The 19706-nt window shown below is 35.3% G+C and overlaps 1 protein-coding gene across 1 annotated transcript in view; it reads left to right on the plus strand.

Moving 5' to 3' along the window:
- Nucleotides 1-8467: 8467 nt before the first annotated feature.
- LOC121430592 overlaps nucleotides 8468-19706 on the plus strand; it is a 32619-nt gene continuing 21380 nt past the window's right edge. Inside the window, exons 1-2 of the mRNA XM_041627910.1 lie at nucleotides 8468-8808; nucleotides 17976-18018. Of these exons, the coding sequence (XP_041483844.1) occupies nucleotides 8656-8808; nucleotides 17976-18018 (196 nt within the window). The 5' untranslated portion in view covers nucleotides 8468-8655. The remainder of the gene's footprint in view (nucleotides 8809-17975; nucleotides 18019-19706) is intronic.

Below are 19706 nucleotides of genomic sequence, written 5' to 3' on the forward strand. Positions count from 1 at the left end.
TGCCCTACTATGTCTTTGTTTTCAAAGTCTGCCATTAAAATCTCTAGTTCCTTGTAGTGTCGGGATAATGTCCCCATGTATCCCCTACATGAATGTTTCAGCGAAGTAACATCATCATTCCCAAAATATGAATCTGATATCCTTGTGTCTTGCAATTGTGAACTTATGTGGCTTCTGTAACAAATTAAGCCACAGGAGTTTAATAGAGGATGGTAGTTTATAAATTTGATGGTCGATATTCCGAACACACTCGAAATAAACAGTTCAGGAACATATTTCCATACAATTATGCTTCATTTAACAACAGCAATCAACAATTCTCCAAGTATCGAAGCAGTTCACAAATCATAAGCAAAGGATATAAACAGTGCAAATAGTGAACAAATTATAGAACTACCATTGAATTGCCTTCTACTCTGAAGAAAAATTTTTGCCACAGCTTCTTTATTTGGTGGTCTTTTTCTCTGGTTTTGATGTTTATCCATTTGTTTTTTGGGGCAGGCAATTTTTTTTCCGAAAAATAGTACTTATAAACCATACATAATCAATATTTAATCAATACTTCTACAGGAAGTATACCAACTCCAAGGTGCCCATGAGTAATGTATGTAAACTGTTTGTATGCGTAGTGCCTATACGATTCATTAGAACGCGGAATGTCTCGTGGGAATGCATTATTACTGGCTGCCATGCACACAGTCAATACATTGCCATTTATTACTGCATCAGTAAAGAATTGAGCTGTGGTCACACAAGTACGCAGGCGACAGCACACACTCTCTATCTCTGTTGGCATTGGCACACACCTTGTACATCTACACCACGAGGGAGGCTGATTACTCGGTCCAGGTCTCTCAAGAGTCTGGGAGGGCTTGACAGCAGCAACTGCGTCTAAATAAACATCTGGGAACCTGCACAGTAATTGGACCGTTACACGCTCAAGATCGGCTCTCTGTAGATCGATCACGAATTTCTGTAAATCAAAATAATAACAATAACATGCATATGATCTTAATGCAACAAATACACACAATAATTTTAGCATTGCAGATGCTTATGAATTAAATTCGATTCAATTCAATTCTGTACAAACTCAATGTCAAAATTGTTCTTAACATAAGTGGCATTTACCTTTAAGTGGAATTTGATTGAAATCGTACATTGTAGTGCCATAATAAGTTTTGTGCAGTCTTGCTAAATAGATGGGAAAATTGAAAAATTTCAATTAAATTATGATCTTGGCAGCAACAAAGCAAATACATGTATTTTCAATCAGAATAATATCAATACCAATTTCCATGTCATTTTTTGCTATCCTTAGGTCTTTTCTGCTTGAAAATGTGTATTTTGTGTGGAAAGGCTATGACCACTTGAATCCTTAAAACATGTTTCTTTGGTGTCAGGGGCAAAACACTCAATTAAATATTGAAAAGTGCATGTTTATTAGTTCTTGGTTATGGAACCCTAAATAACTCAAATGGACTTCAAACAACTCATGATTGCAAAAGGATTATTTGGTCAGATTCTGCATAAATCAACATCTGTGATATAAGACAAAAATGGTGAAATTGAAATGTTTCCTATGTTATTTTAGGCATTTCTTGCAAGGCCAAGGGCACAAACTTCAGTTGAGATTGAGAAAGGGTGCAAAGCAGTATAACGATTAGAAATCTAAGTTCAGAACTTTCAGTTTCAATTTACAAAACAACATGAATTGGATAGTGATGGATGTCAGTCTTTGGTCCTGCTGTTAGGCCTTCATTAAATTCCGTATTTTTCCTGTAAATGCTGTATATTGTTTGATCCTACCGTCACCATGCCATGTACAGACATATTTCGTGTGGCAATTCATTCTTGTGTTCTTCAGTCACCTCTTTCAAGTACTGGTAGTACTCAGAAGAATCGTCATATGGGTGAGAATGCACCAGGTGGGTGTTTCATGAAGCTGCTCGTAAGTTAAGAGCGACTTTAAGACCGACTGGTGAAGCTTTGTTATGCACTAAAGCATCGTCAGTGGTGGAAAGCATTTATCAAAAGAAAGGATCACCAGCTTAAGGAAACACCCACCCGAAGCAACAAGCATGACAGCAACAGCTGCACCAACATCTTGAAAGCATGTAGTAAACTGAAAAAAGAGAAGAAACATATGACAAAAATGACGTGAAAATATGCTTTCATTTGATTTTGCTATGAAAAAATCCAAATAGCTCACTGTAGTTAGGAGGAAACTGTTAAATGTACACTATTAATGAGAATGGTTGGTCGGGAAGACCGCACTGACCATCTGTCATCAATGTCGCCATCAACGTCAGCTGACTGACCTCCCACCTCAACTTGTTTCTCCACTGCTTCCATCCAATCCCTTAGTCTCACTCTGACTTGGAACTCTTGCTAGTTCTTAACATTTCTTTCGAATTTTTCCGACGCAGCCTCAGCTTCCGCTCCATGCTTATGTATTTACCTCACTTTTCAGTGTAGGAGGTGAATACCCTTTCAACTTGGAAATGTTTTTGCCCTACTATGTCTTTGTTTTCAAAGTCTGCCATTAAAATCTCTAGTTCCTTGTAGTGTCGGGATAATGTCCCCATGTATCCCCTACATGAATGTTTCAGCGAAGTAACATCATCATTCCCAAAATATGAATCTGATATCCTTGTGTCTTGCAATTGTGAACTTATGTGGCTTCTGTAACAAATTAAGCCACAGGAGTTTAATAGAGGATGGTAGTTTATAAATTTGATGGTCGATATTCCGAACACACTCGAAATAAACAGTTCAGGAACATATTTCCATACAATTATGCTTCATTTAACAACAGCAATCAACAATTCTCCAAGTATCGAAGCAGTTCACAAATCATAAGCAAAGGATATAAACAATGCAAATAGTGAACAAATTATAGAACTACCATTGAATTGCCTTCTACTCTGAAGAAAAATTTTTGCCACAGCTTCTTTATTTGGTGGTCTTTTTCTCTGGTTTTGATGTTTATCCATTTGTTTTTTGGGGCAGGCAATTTTTTTTCCGAAAAATAGTACTTATAAACCATACATAATCAATATTTAATCAATACTTCTACAGGAAGTATACCAACTCCAAGGTGCCCATGAGTAATGTACGTAAACTGTTTGTATGCGTAGTGCCTATACGATTCATTAGAACGCGGAATGTCTTGTGGGAATGCATCATTACTGGCTGCCATGCACACAGCCAATACATTGCCATTTATTACTGCATCAGTAAAGAATTGAGCTGTGGTCACACAAGTACGCAGGCGACAGCACACACTCTCTATCTCTGTTGGCATTGGCACACACCTTGTACATCTACCCCACGAGGGAGGCTGATTACTCGGTCCAGGTCTCTCAAGAGTCTGGGAGGGCTTGACAGCAGCAACTGCATCTAAATAAACATCTGGGAACCTGCACAGTAATTGGACCGTTACACGCTCAAGATCGGCTCTCTGTAGATCCATCACGAATTTCTGTAAATCAAAATAATAACAATAACATGCATATGATCTTAATGCAACAAATACACACAATAATTTTAGCATTGCGGATGCTTATGAATTAAATTCGATTCAATTCTGTACAAACTCAATGTCAAAATTGTTCTTAACATAAGTGGCATTTACCTTTAAGTGGAATTTGATTGAAATCGTACATTGTAGTGCCATAATAAGTTTTGTGCAGTCTTGCTAAATAGATGGGAAAATTGAAAAATTTCAATTAAATTATGATCTTGGCAGCAACAAAGCAAATACATGTATTTTCAATCAGAATAATATCAATACCAATTTCCATGTCATTTTTTTTCTATCCTTACATGTAGGTCTTTTCCTCTTGAAAATGTGTATTTTGTGTGGAAAGGCTATGACCACTTGAATCCTTAAAACATGTTTCTTTGGTGTCAGGGGCAAAACACTCAATTAAATATTGAAAAGTGCATGTTTATTAGTTCTTGGTTATGGAACCCTAAATAACTCAAATGGACTTCAAACAACTCATGATTGCAAAAGGATTATTTGGTCAGATTCTGCATAAATCAACATCTGTGATATAAGACAAAAATGGTGAAATTGAAATGTTTCCTATGTTATTTTAGGCATTTCTTGCAAGGCCAAGGGCACAAACTTCAGTTGAGATTGAGAAAGGGTGCAAAGCAGTATAACGATTAGAAATCTAAGTTCAGAACTTTCAGTTTCAATTTACAAAACAACATGAATTGGATAGTGATGGATGTCAGTCTTTGGTCCTGCTGTTAGGCCTTCATTAAATTCCGTATTTTTCCTGTAAATGCTGTATATTGTTTGATCCTACCGTCACCATGCCATGTACAGACATATTTCGTGTGGCAATTCATTCTTGTGTTCTTCAGTCACCTCTTTCAAGTACTGGTAGTACTCAGAAGAATCGTCATATGGGTGAGAATGCACCAGGTGGGTGTTTCATGAAGCTGCTCGTAAGTTAAGAGCGACTTTAAGACCGACTGGTGAAGCTTTGTTATGCACTAAAGCATCGTCAGTGGTGGAAAGCATTTATCAAAAGAAAGGATCACCAGCTTAAGGAAACACCCACCCGAAGCAACAAGCATGACAGCAACAGCTGCACCAACATCTTGAAAGCATGTAGTAAACTGAAAAAAGAGAAGAAACATATGACAAAAATGACGTGAAAATATGCTTTCATTTGATTTTGCTATGAAAAAACCCCAAATAGCTCACTGTAGTTAGGAGGAAACTGTTAAATGTACACTATTAATGAGAATGGTTGAATACACATATATCTTTTTTTTTCTTTGATCCAGAAACATAATTTTGTGCTTTGGCTCAAATTTTATGAATTTGTCTGTCACAGCTTTTATTTTCTAGGCCCCTGGCTTTCTTGGACGTTGCCCAAACCATTTCCAGACAAACAAACGTGGGATAATTTAGTATTTGTTTTGCACTTGTAATTAATTATGAATTTCCAAACCTTTAATCATTGTTTTTTTTCACATTTTACCGGTATTAAGAAAAAATTGAATATTAAAAGAGAACAGTTTACAAAATAATAATGCTGCAGCCAAGTTGTAGAATCAACTACCTTGGTCACTCTGCTGCATTAAAGTGCATGACACTTTTAAAGTTAATCAAAATTTATTAGAAATTAGTTTTGAATACATGTAAAGTACACTCTAAATCTTGTTTCATCCTCACTCACTGGTCTGACTGGCTTCCTGTGGGGGCTGGTGCCATTATAAGCTAGAGCTCATGTGAGTTCTGAGCTGACCGGGTTTGCCCCTTGAATTGTTGGTGAAAAGAGCAGCAGGTAGGAGGGCACAAGCACCACCAGGATCAACATGTAGCTAGGAATTCCGGTGGGTGATGCAAAACTGTTCTTTTTTTAAATTATGTACTTGGTTTAATTTGTTAAGATCTCTTTTTTATTTGTTTTCCTATTTGTTGTTGTTTGTATATATATTGTAGCATAATGAGTTAACGTTTAAAATGTATTTCATAGTTAGAGGGCTATATTTTTATGTTGTGATACTTGCATTTATGGAGAAGTACGTCAGTTCGCTAGGAGCTGCGATGACGTGCGGTTGTGAATAGTTAGCTCCGATTATTAAAAACTAAGACTTATGCCATACACAAGATCGCTTCAATTTGCTTTCTTTATAAGGTGAGTGCTTGTGATTGATTCTGTGTGTATTTCTGAAAGATATGAGATGAAGAGAGATGTATCACGTTGCACAATAGACTTTTGTGAGAGAATATAAATAAAATATATTATTTGGATTCTTTTTCCAATTTAAGACAGATCTTATCTTTTCATCAAATCCTGATAAACATTTTGATTTCTTGTATGTATCTTTTCAATTTAACATAAAATATCATTCATAAAAGTAAAATCCTTCATTTTCGTTCAGAAATCTATCTCGAGAATGACTTTTGAGAGGATTTTTTTTTTCATTCTAAAACAATAGTTTTCCTTGATCATTCATTTTCATTTTTTTTTAAAAGTACATCATTACTAAAAGGCATTGGACTACTTCAAAATTGTACAATCTGTGATTAGTAACCAAGTATGAAGGTGAAAAAACAATTTCTTTTAAAACTTTGTACATCAAAATTGTCCAATATTTTAGTAACATAATAACTTTGTACAATAGATACATGTATGCTTACAAGCAAATTTCCTTGTTCCTGCAGAATAAAAAAGAATAGCTCGTTATGTAAAAAGAGCATAAAATGGTTTGCAATTATCAACAAAAAAATTATCAGTATGAATATTGAGGCATTTAAGAAAAATACATGAAATTAATCCAAATGTCACATAATATAACATGAAAAATATTAGCTAATTTTAATCGATGACTATTTCTCTTCAAAATGTAATCACTTTTAAATACTGTCTAGAAATAGAATGTATTTTTGATTCTTGCTACAACATTTCACCATCTTCTTTCTTCTTGAAAAAGGTTTATTGGTGTTCAAATTAATACATTTTCATATCATCGTCGACTGTTGAAGAAAAGATGATCCTAAATAACATGTTCAATTTCTTGAATATCTGTAAAGTCTGTAAAAATGAAATATTGTATAATTCAAACAATAAAAAACAAAAGAAATAGTGAGGGACATCATCGTCTGTCTCATTTGCATGTCACTGAGATGTGCATATCACAGTTTTGTAAAAAGAAAGCGAAATAATGCCATAACTTTCTTATTTTACATCCGATTTTGATGAAATTCTCAGCATTGTACTAGCTTAAAGGACAAGTCCACTCTAACAAAAACTTGATTTGAATAAAAAGAGAAAAATCAACAAACAAAACACTGAAAATTTCATCGAAATCGGATGTATATTAAGAACGTTATGACATTTTTAAAGTTTTGCTTCATTTCACAAAACAGTGATATGCACATCTCGGTCGGTATGCAAATGAGGGCACTGATGACATCACCCACTCACTATTTCTATTGTGATTTTCTTGTCATTGTCATGTGAAATTAGGTTTCATTCCTCCCTGAACACGTAGAATTCCATTATTTTAACATTTTGTGCTTCAGGCAAGGAGGTCCTAATCATCAAATTCGTAAAAATTGAAACATTGTATAATTCAAACAATAAAAAACAAAATAAATAGTGAGTGAGTGACGTCATCGACTCTCTCATTTGGATGTAACTGGCTCGTTCATATAACTGTTTTGTTGAAAATAAGCGAAACTTTGAAATGTCATAACTTTCTTATTTTACATCCGATTTTGATGAAATTTTTAGCATTGTGCTTGTGTGATTTTTCCCTAGTGATTAAATCAACATTTTTCTGAGGTGGACTTGACCTTTAATTTTTCTCTATTCATATCAACATTTTCTGGAATAGACTTGACCTTTAAAAAGATATAAATGGAATCAAAAGGTATCCCTATTTATCCCACTCTCCCTTAATTCATTAAATATGATATTTAAAAAAATGTCCCCCTTTCAATGATTAAATTTCTTAAGAAAATTGAGCTTCTTATAAAAGAGATTAGCTGGATTTATAAAGCGCTTTTTGCCTGATGATACAAAGGGCTATTATATTACCATGGCTTTCAGCGTCGTTTACGTTTGCTAAGATTAGGTAGACCGGTAAATTTGAATCATATAATTTTTGTTCTCTTTACATTTTTTAACAAGATATGAAATAAATGCACTGGAATAACTTGTAGTACTTCTTGATTTAGTCAAGCAAATCATAGGTCAATCCATGTCAAATCAAATGCTTGACCCCTTCGACTTTCTTTAAACTCGCACCAAACTGATGTCCCCCCAAGTGTCTGACAGAAAATTCTGAAATATTTTGGCCATGGTCAGATGGCTGCTAAGATACAGCCTTCCTTAGCAACCAATGCGTTGTCAAACACCTGATTTTAAACATTGCCATTTTTTATTGACTGCTGCAGCAAAGGTTGATTAGTTATAGTGCTTTATCGGAAGAAATTTATAGTCTAATCATGCAGAGTAGGCTTATGATGGCGCGGATCACCCGAATTACCTATACTTATATACAGTTGATGATTCACACCAATACATTTTCCTGTGCTACCTTATTAACCCATCAACCTGGTCTCCCATCTTCTTCTTCGATGTATAGTCTGCTTCATTCAATCCTGAAGTTTCTTGCAAAACTTGGGGAAGTGTGTGCCCTGAGTGTGTGTCACAAGGGTAAAGTGCATGTGCCAAATATGTGGTGCAAGTAAAAACAGGTATAGATCTAGCTGTTGCCTTTCGTCAGTTGCAGGCGAAAGGCTTCGGTTGATGGTGCTGTCACAACATTAACTGGGAGAGTGTTCCACATCTTGATGGTTCATCTGAAGTGAATAATATAGTCTGCTCCTCGAATCTCTATTTTTTATACATATAATTCATGACTATACAGCTCCAATTTCGTGCGAATTAAGTCTCTAACTTACCGGATTGGATTTGTTCTATTTGTTTCCGGGGATCTCCAAAACAGTGAAGGGGTCACCTCCGGGGGTCACCTAAGAGAGAGGTTGAATTCTATTAAGTTTAAAATGTGATGAACTGTGTATTACTGATCAACATCACTTTGATCAGGATGTGAAGTTCTTGGATCTGAACGACACCAAAAACCTCAGCGGTTCTCGGTTCTCCATCTGCAATCATGCGGCTTCCCCCTACGCCGGGACCACCGGGGTGGAGCCGCTCGTGTTCCATGGTTCTAGTTTTGCTGGTGTTGGTATTTTGTTCGTCAGGGGATGCTTGCTGTCTCGAAGAACAAGGCCCAACAACGGATTGTTCCTTTTCACACGGCCAGGTTTGTTTGTGCCTTCTTTTTCCTTTTTGATGGAGTTGATCTGTTTGATTTGTTTTCATGTTTAAGAATTATAATCTAGACTCTAGTTTCTCTTGTTCTTAGAATATAGTAGATTTTGAGCAGTCTGTATATAGGCCTTTAGACATATATATTTTGAGAAAAATTAAGTCATTTGAATTTCCCTGACATTTCTTAACGGATACTTTTGCAAAAAGTAATCGTAACATCAAAATTGTATTTCTAATTTGCATGCAGTCAGTGGAGGTTAAAAATCAATTGGTCATCAATGACAACTTAAAGAAGATATAAATCTTATTATTTTTTGTTCGAATTTAGTTTGTCAGTCAGAGAAGTATATAGCACTTTCAGATCTTCATTACTTTGCCGGGTAGAATGAAAATGACAACAAATTGTATATAATAACAAAAATATATTGACATCAGACAATAAGTAAAGCATATATCACTTAGCATATAATTGGTAGCAGAAAATGGATTGCCATTTAAAGCGAAAAAATGCTTGATAAAGAAGTACTGTAATCATAGATTCCAAAGGCATGCAGGTAATTTAAGCATTTGCTGATTCAGAAATGGCTAAAATATGTAAAGCACGAAAATTGAATCTAAATTCTTTTATGAATATATTAAAATTTTCGGCTATTTTTACTCCAATCCTGTCTTTTCAACAGCTCTGTCTTTTATCAAATCACTGTAAAAACTGCGGTGTTAAAACTGACACCAATTTGTGTTTAGAAATACAGGACCACACCCTGAGGTGTTAAAATTACACCGTAGAGACTAAACTTAACACTAAAGAGTGTAAATGTAACAACAAAAGGTGTTGTAATAACACCTATAGGTGTAAAACTAACACCACCAATTTAACACCGGTGTAAAATAACTGGTGTGGTTCTCTATGTACGCCGGTTAACACCACAGCTTTTGCTGTGTTTGATCATATATTTATATATTGATAAGAAATCAAAACTTATTCATTTTGTCGTGCATTTATACTCCTACATTAAATTTCACGGAATGAAAATTTTCTATTGAAAGTGGGCTTAATATATCTTTTACTCGCTACTTTACACCGTAGTGTTTCAAGCTTAATTAATGGAGAAGTTCACCCTGACTTCTTATTCTTCGATGGATTTTCCTGAAACCTTCGGCAATATTTGTTTCATTATTTACTCTGCCACCTTTACAATATTTACAAATGTTTGTCAGGGTGAACTTCCCCTTTAAATCACGAACAATTGTTTTGGAGACTGATTGTTTTTTTAAATTGATCATACACGTGTGTGTGTATTTTAGTTTTGTCAGACGTGTATCAATCAGATATGATTATTTACGTCTGGGACCGACCTTTAACGTCAGCATCCGGAAGACGTGACCAGGGCTCGAACCTCTGCATCAATTTGTAACTTCCCCACAGCTTGGATTACGGGCGCACGCCACAACGCCCAGATCATACACGATAATCATTGCTATCAAATCAACTCCGTGTTCTGGTTAAGATTAAAATTTGATTCTGTTTTTTTTTACTTTCTGTTCATTTGATATGACTTGATCATTAGAACAAGTGCTTAATCTTAATTTGAAATTTGGAAGTGTGGATTGTTGTTATTGGCAATGGGGCAAGAAAATATTTATATTTTCAAATAGAGACAGAACAATATTTTATTTCTTTGTTTATTTTTCAAGTCTCAACATGTACAATACATTCCTAATCATTTAGATTCCTAAAGAAAAGCTAAACAGCCGTGTGTCAGTTGACCAAAAACTAAGGATTACATATTAACCAGTGAAGTAGTAGGTTATAGGCCTATATGTACTACTCATATAACAAAATCAGTTTTAGTCAGGTTTTAGTCAAACATGACTACAACTTCAAACCTGGACAAGGTCGATAGACTTTTATTTGTTATAATATTTTTTTATTATAATAATTTTTATCATATTATTATTTTTTTTTGGGGGGGAGTGGCATGTTCAAAGTATTAAATATTTTTTAACATATATATTTCATGGTGTTTTGAATTTGAAGTGACTTTAGTTTGCCAAAGAAAATTGGGATTAATCATTCCATGTCCATTTAGAGCCCCAGGGCTGCCAGTCAAAATGTATTACTGTACACACGCGTGGCCAAATTATTTCCAAACGCCCCATAAACAAGTTTTACACTGTGTGCAAAATGAACCCCTAAACAAGTTGTAACAAGAATATGAAATTGTTGGAAAAACATACCCTAAATACGTTTGACCCCGCGATTGACCATTGACCAGTCTTTCAAAACCCTTTTTTTGGAAAATCTGTGTTTTTGTTACTCTTAACGAGTGCACGCGCGGCCCGCGTCCAAAACTGAAAAACCCTACCCCTTTCAACGCGTTTTTTTGAGGGGGGGGGGTCACGCATGTGTACAGCAATTTATTTGACTGGGCCCCCTGGGTTAGAGCCTCGAGATCTTGTTTTTTTTAAATGCCACCATGATAAAACAGGCTGGGCGATGATCATGTCATCATGCAAACGAAATATGAATCATTTTGAATATTTTTATCTTATCTCTTATTTGATTTGCATGAATTGCTTACATATTTGTCAGCTTTCTTTATCATTAGATATAACCAGACAATTTAGATAAGAATGACTGGGTGTTAGTAGAATATATGCTCCGTCTTTACATTGCTCAATGCTCAAGTACTTCATTTTGATTTCAAAGTTCAAACAATTAGAATACAATCAAGAATATTTGTGTCTTAATTTTGACATAACCATGATAACGGTCTCCCCATTCTTCCCTCGCTTTGTAAGTAGCAAAATCGAAAACAATTTGCATAAAAATAAAAGTAACCTCTTGGAGATAATCCGATATTATTGATACCCATAGCATAACTATGCTTATTTTCGGGTGAGTTGTGAAAATAATTTGAATTCAATCATCAATTCAGATTCAGATTAATTTCCAACAGAAATGACATAAATATTGATACAAATCATTTTTCATACATTTAACAAATATTTACGATACAAAACATTCATGATAATTAACATATAAAGATAATACAAAACATTTTGTAGACAAATTATAATATATAGTTTAGATAGAAGAAATGTTTCTGTGGAAATGGGAGATTCACTCAAAAGCATAGCTTGTATAATGTGAACCCCCTAAAGGAGGAGAAAAGAGTGGGTCGGTGTGTGAACGAAAAGCTGAATTACGAGTAACACGAAGGGACTTCTTTTGCAGTAATTACAGTCTATCTAAAATGGTTTGGTGGCTGCTGCTCCAGGCAAGTATCCCATAATTCAAGTAAGGTAAGATCAGGGAAGAATATAGCATTAAAAGTGATTACGACGAAAAATGATATTTCATTTTATTGATAATGCCAATATTTCGCGAAATGATCTTAAATATATACAATCTATGTGGTATTTTCAGGAAAGCTTATTTTGAACGGTAACACCGAGAAATTTAATGAATGTGACAATTTCTTAATTAATGTCATCTAAAACAATGTCTATAGGAAGTGTATCAATGGAATTGCTAATTAGCTTATAGTTCAGTTTTAAGTAGATTAAGAGACAACTTGATAGATCTTATCCATTGTGTGACTTTTAAAAGTTCATTATTAACAGTATTTACTAAGGTATATGGATTTTGTTATGGGAATGAAATATGTTAGAATCGTCTGCAAAAAGAATGAATGAAAGGACATCATATGATTTACCAAAGTCATTAATATAAATGATAATAAAGGGCCTAACAAACTGCCTTGCGGGACTCCACAATTAATGTTTTGCATGTTGGATGCATGACCATTCAAACACAAATTGACGTCTATCGGACAAGTAGCTTCTGAACCACTCCAAGGCCTTCCCGCGCACCCTATGAATGAGAAAGTTTATGTAATACGAAGTCATGGTTAATGGTGTCGAAGGCCTTGGAGAAGTCCAGAAAAATGCCGACTAGATGTGAGCAATTATCAAACGCGTGGACTACTTTATCAACGACATTCAATAATGCATGTTCTGTGTTATGTTTTTCTCTAAATCCAAACTGAAAGTTAGAAAAATATTGTTGCAAATTTTTAAAATAGATTGTTTTGCTATGAACCTATTTTTCTAAAATTTTGGACAAGGATGATAATAAAGAAATTGGGCGATAGTTACAGATACCCTTTTTGTACAATGGAATGGCTTAAAGCCAGGAAAACATTGCTCTGTAATGCAATTTAACGAAAGACAATGAGTGCACTTAATCTATTTTAAATCTGATTTCAGATTTAAAGGGGTACTCCAGGCTGAAAATAAGGAGCAGATAAAGAAAAATCAGACAAACAAAATACTGAAAATACAAAATGAGACAAGGAATAACAAAATTATGGCATTTCAAAGATTTGCACTACCGGTAGGAAGTAATTCCTTAAGAAGCTGTGTGAGCTATGAACGCCTAGCTTAGCCGGATAATATAGGAGCGCCTTGAGCACCTAACAAGGTAGATATATGCGCAATATAAATGCCCTATATTATTATTATTCCGATGAAACAGTTCTGTGCACGTCTTCATGAATATTCAATTGTTTATTCAATAAGGGGTAGCCCATTCAACATCAGTCGATCTCCCATGGGGCCCTATACACAAGAATGTAATAATATACAAATAGCGAATAGGCATGAGTGCGATGGTGCGAGATTTCGCATGAGATGAAAGAAAGATGCTCTATTCAACGAGGCGTTAGCCGAGTTGAATAGAGCGTTTCTTTCTTTCACCGAATGCGAAATCTCGCACCATCGCACGAATAAGAATATTCGCTATTTGTGTTGTACAACGCCTCGGAATCTAGCGAAAATATGAAAAAAAACATGAGTTTCCCCTCCAGTAATCTATGAAAAGGGAGCAAAAATATTGAAAGCGAAAAGCAAAATCCCACTGGACAGCGTTGCGCATTTAGACAGCGGGATGTACGCGCATTTTACTCAATGAAATCGCATTGTGACGTCACCTCCTAAAGCCGTGCAATGGTACATTTGGATGACTACGTCTTGTGTGCAACGGTACGAATGTGTGACATTCAGCCTCCCATTTTGATCGCGTACAACAAGCTGAGTAGGCGTTGTACAACAGATATTTACCGCTAAAACCATTCAAAATAACATAACATATGCAAAAAATGCAATACAAGCTGAATTGCGAAGACATCAATAATAAACATTGCAAAATAGAGAGATTATTTCAATGGTATTCAAAATACATAAATTTTACAAAGTAGCGGGTGTCATCGTTAACCTTAATTATCAATCGACCTGAGATGCTTTTTAAGATTGTATTTAAATGAATTTAAAGATGACGATTCATGTATGATGACCGGCAAGCTATTCCACAGTTTTGGACAGGCGTAAAATAAGGTTTGCAATAATCAGAACGACACCTTGGAATAACAAGATCGTGTCTGACGGACTGCTTCGTATTATTTCAATGAGCAACTTGATGTCATATCCCACATGTCCTTTCGTATTTAATCATATGATATTAGGTTTATTCAAATGGTTTCCTTCAATAACTGAATGAAATGGAATTACAACTGATTTAGTGCATTAGATTCCTGCAACTTATTTTCATTACGATGGAGACGTATCAATGTGTGAAAAAAGCGAAACAATTATGAAATTGAAAATACTGAAAGTTCATGCGGCCAAATAACATAAAAAACGGAAGGATGGGGAATAAAGAAAAGAAAAAAAAGAGATGAAGTGAGAGAAAGAGAGAGAAAGTATGTGGAGTGAGTGTAACAATAATGATTTCTACTATCATAGATCCTGGTAGATTGACTAGATCAGTAGAAGGTATACATTATTGGAGTTGAGGGCCGCAAAGAGATGAATCATACAACACGCTTATAATATCATGATATAAATTAGCATAAAATACATGCATTTAGAGATTAAATTATGTTTTAAAATTGTAAAAAATATCACATCTGAATGTTAAGATTCGTCTTCTCAGAAAAATGATTCAAATAATGAAATAATGAGTTCACCATCTTAAGTTGTTTACACAGAGCAAAGGAGAGGGAGAAGAAAGGAAGATAGAAAAGGAATTAGAAAGAGAGAGAAATTGAGCGAAAATCAAAGAGAGGAGAAATTTAGCGAAAATCAAAAGGAGAAAAAGGAAGGGCAAGAGGGAGAAAAGGACGAAAGGAGAAAATTAAAGAGGTGAATTGTGGTAGTAAAAAAGACGGTGGACATGAGAGATTGCGAGTGTAGAACAGATGGGTACGTTTTTCATTGATTGCACTTGAAAAAAATTGACAATTATTAAACAGCATACATAGAAGAAGAAAGAAGAAAAATGGCATTTAGTTCTTCGGAGTAAATACAGATTGCATGAAAAATGCCTGTGATTAAGTATTAATGAGTTTTTAAGTACAGCTACCATGTTTTAAATAAGAGGCATTACAGTTTAATCACAAACTGGAATTCAATAACTAGAAATGGGAATAAAAAGATAAAAAAAAGAGCCCCAATAGCAGACCCAAAATCTTAAGATTTAAATGCTGCTTATTTGCTTGACATGTGATTTGCACTATAATGAAGGTTTGTTCGGAAAAAAATGTCAATTTATATTTTCTAATTTAACATGTTTAGTTAACCTACATTTGTATTCAGTGTATTTGAAATGAGAACCTTCACAAGAACAGGACTACAAGATGAAATGTAACAACATTTGGGAAAGCGGTTTCAATATTTTCCCAGAAATGATACGACTATTCTTTATCACTCTTGGTTTGTGTTTTTAATGAAAATAAAAAAGCCTATAGATATTGCACCGTTACTCGGTCATATTATTTGCATAGTCCTTTGTGATCATACCCATTGATATGAATCTTATTCACCTGCAAGCCCTGCCGATGCAAACTGAAAGGGCTGGTCACAGCAGCCACTCCTTATCAATTTGGTAACAACACAATATTATCGTTTTATATCAAGAAAATAATTACCAAGAATTTTATTTTTTATTCGATTTATATCTCTAAATTATTCATATAAAAAATATAGGAAATTGAATTAAATGTATATGGCAGCTCAACAGATGATGATTAAAAATAAGTCAGACATGTCAGGTCTCAGTGTGAAATGGCGAAATGTCAGAGTTTTTGAGACAAAAAGATGTTTTTACCCTGTTTTATCATAGACTATACCATCTCATGAATAAGTTGACCAATTTGTGGTGGAAATCTATCATTGAAATACAGTTAGTGCAGTTTTTAAAGTTCTGTAATGTTATATGTGGGCATAGGTTTCATTGAGTACCATCCCTTACAAAAAAATCCTGCAGTACCCTGTAATAAGTACGACAGGAAGTATGACAAAAAAGTACTACAGGAATTACGTGCACGTAATTTGGGACGGTACTACAGAAATGTACAACAGGAGTACAACAGGTCCGTGTCCTGTCATACTTCTTGTGGTACCACATAGGTATGGCAGGCAGTATCACAGGACATTATCACCACAACCACTACAACAATCGCTACCACACTACCACACACACACAGTACTACAGGACCGCTGGAGAGTATCACAGGACAGTATCACAGTACAGTACTACAGGACAGTATCACAGGATAGTATCACAGGTTAGTATCACAGGCTAGTACCACAGGCCAGTACTACAGGAAAGTATCACAGGACAGTATTACAGGTATTCCTGTAATACTGTCCTGTGATACTGGCCTGTCGTATTCCTGTAGTACTGTCCTGTGATACTGTCCATAGTATCACAGGACAGTACTACAGGAATACGACAGGCCAGTATCACAGGACAGTACTACAGGTATTCCTGTAGTACTGTCCTGTGATACTCTCAGTACTGTCCTGTGATACTGGCCTGTCGTATTCCTGTAGTACTGTCCTGTGATACTGTCCATAGTATCACAGGACAGTACTACAGGAATACGACAGGCCAGTATCACAGGACTGTACTACAGGTATTCCTGTAGTACTATTCCTGTAGAACTGTCCTGTGATACTCTCAGTACTGTCCTGTGATACTGGCCTGTCGTATTCCTGTAGTACTGTACGTCCTGTGATACTGTCCATATATCACAGGACAGTACTACAGGAATACGACAGGCCAGTATCACAGGCCAATACTACAGGTTTTCATGTAGTACTGTCCTGTGATACTACATATGTACAGTATCACAGGACAGTACTACAGGTATTCCTGCAGTAATGCTGCACTGGTTTATTAGAGCATACTTGTGGTCCAGCACAACCATGGCATCTTCACTATTGAAAAAGCGGTTAAATTCACAAATTTGCAAAGACATTTAAAACATATTGACACATTTATTACATATGCGTTATACTATACACAAAACATCTTTTGATATACCGGTAAATGATGGCTAGAGTAATGCAACAACATTTCATCTTTACATCCACCAACATTCTGATGTCACATGAATTACTTTCCCTATTTCATACATTGTTCATTGCTGCCATTTTGAGATCACATAAAGTAAGCTAGATTCGACCCAGAATCCTTCTCGCTAACACAACAATAAGAATTATTAATGCCTCTGTCACATTCGCTGATCAGTTGCCTTACGGCGAGACAAAACAGCAGTATTATGTATTACTATACAAACCACCTACATGTAGCTTGTACAAGGATGATCAAATCAGCTATTTTCGACTCGCCAGAAGGCCATGGGCCGGCGAATATAACAAAGGCATACCCAGTGTTATAACTTGTAAATGAAGTAATATATGGTTGTAAGGAAAAAAAAAACCTGTATTATATGACCAAATGCACTTTCCCCCTTTAGTCAACACCCGATTGGCTTAATACTGTACATCCTGTACTTAACCAGATTATGAAATAACGGATAACAACTTGTGCATGTACAGATAATGTATGGTTCTAATATGGTAAGGGATGACATTATGATGTGGTGATCACCAGTATAAATTTAAAGTACATATTTAAATTCATGAGATCTTATTCATTAGTAGTTCATGTGATTCCCCCCAAAATTATTGAAATATGTTATTGATTTGAAATAGTGTTTGTCCGAGATATGAAATATCATGTAATTTAGAGTTAGGAACTAAAATAATTATGATTTTTTTTTTCTTTCCTTTGAATCATCTTTTATGCAGGATTTTTTCGAATGTGAAATTGCAGAGCAGGGTTACCACTTTTGTGAGTATAAAATAACAATTTATCAGAAATCAAAGTAAACATGAAAGTAAAAATAGATTTCTGAATTTATCACATTGCATTTAGGGTATCCACCATTGGCCCTGATATTGGTGTAACTCCAAATATTCCTTGGTATGATATATCTTTGTATGGTTACATTTGATTGGAGATAATAACTTTACAAGAGGAGATGTAAAAAAAATACGTTTGACCGATTGAGAAATAATGTATTGCAAAATGGTTTGACAACTTGTGGTCAAATAACAGTATACTATTGTGTGGTCGCGTAGTGTAATCGATTTAAAATAAGCAGGATTTTGCGAAAAAGTGTGTCCTTATATGGTAGTCCAAATATGACTATTATGTTGTTACTGTGTTAGTATTACATGTAGCAATTTTCTTTCCAACTCATTATTTTATATATTCTTCAAACTTCATACATGAATAGTAATAATAAGTGGGTGGTAGCGAAAATATACCAGAATATTAGATAGCCAAGACAGATAGCCAAGCGCGATTGGTCAATTGCGCGTCACGTGATATGATCGAAATCCGTGTATTTTCCCAGCCGGTCCACCTTCGATGAATATATTGACCAACCGGTCCGTGAATATATTTTTCTACGTGTATGGCGCCCTCTTGTGGATTAGATGTTACCAACTACACGGAAATACTATGGCTAGGCCTAAAACAAACTTGATTTGATTAGAAAAGGGCCATTCACTGCATTAGAGTAGTAGTAGACTAAAGTTACATCTAGATCTATACCAGTTCCATCAATCACTGTGACTATCGTAAACAACAGGCTGCACGCATCGTTAGGCCATTTTTATCTACATCATTAAAGGCTATCTAATATAACAGATATTGACTGATGGGATGTGTAAAAAAAATTCTTTGGACCGCCTAAAGGATTAATATTTTCCCTCGTGATCATATTTTCCCTCAGCGCTGCGCGCTTCGGGAAAATATAACCCCTCGGGAAAATATAAATCCGGCGGTCCAAAGAATGTTTATATTACACACCCCATTAGTCAATATCTGTATAATGCTTTAGGTTCATGTGGAAATTTTCTCCTTACGGGGGGGGGGGGGTTCTAAGAGGAATTTTAAGGGATGGTCCGGGCTGAAAGTATTTAAAGCTTAATAAATAGAGTAGAATCCACTGAGCAAAAGGCCGAAAATTTCATCAAAATCGGATAAAAAATAAAGTTATTGAATTTTAAAGTTTAGCAATATATTTTTAATACAGTCGTCATAAATATTCATTAGGTGGGCTGATGATGTTACATCTCCACTTGTTCTTTTGTTAGGTTTATTCAATTTTTTTCCTCCAAGAACTAGAAAAATCGTATACATTCGTAATTCCGAAGCTTCGTTATTCCGAAGGTTCGGATATTCCGATGGTTCGTTAATCCGAAAGCGAAATAAGGTTCGTTGTTCCGAAGGTTCGACAATCCGAAAACGAAATGAGGTTCGTTGTTCCGAAGATTCGTTTATCCGAAAATGAAATGAGGCTCGTTATTAATTTTGTTTTTGGACTAAAGAACCTTCGGAATTACGACTCTCATTTCCTTTTCGGATTAACGAACCTTCGGAATTACGCCACAAATGTTCGGATTAACAAACCCTTTTTCGTTTTCGGATTAACGGACATCGAGGTATAGGCAATTCACGTGTTTCGGAAT

Source organism: Lytechinus variegatus, chromosome 17 (genome assembly GCF_018143015.1).
Source record: "Lytechinus variegatus isolate NC3 chromosome 17, Lvar_3.0, whole genome shotgun sequence".
In the NCBI taxonomy this organism is placed as follows: domain Eukaryota; kingdom Metazoa; phylum Echinodermata; class Echinoidea; order Temnopleuroida; family Toxopneustidae; genus Lytechinus; species Lytechinus variegatus.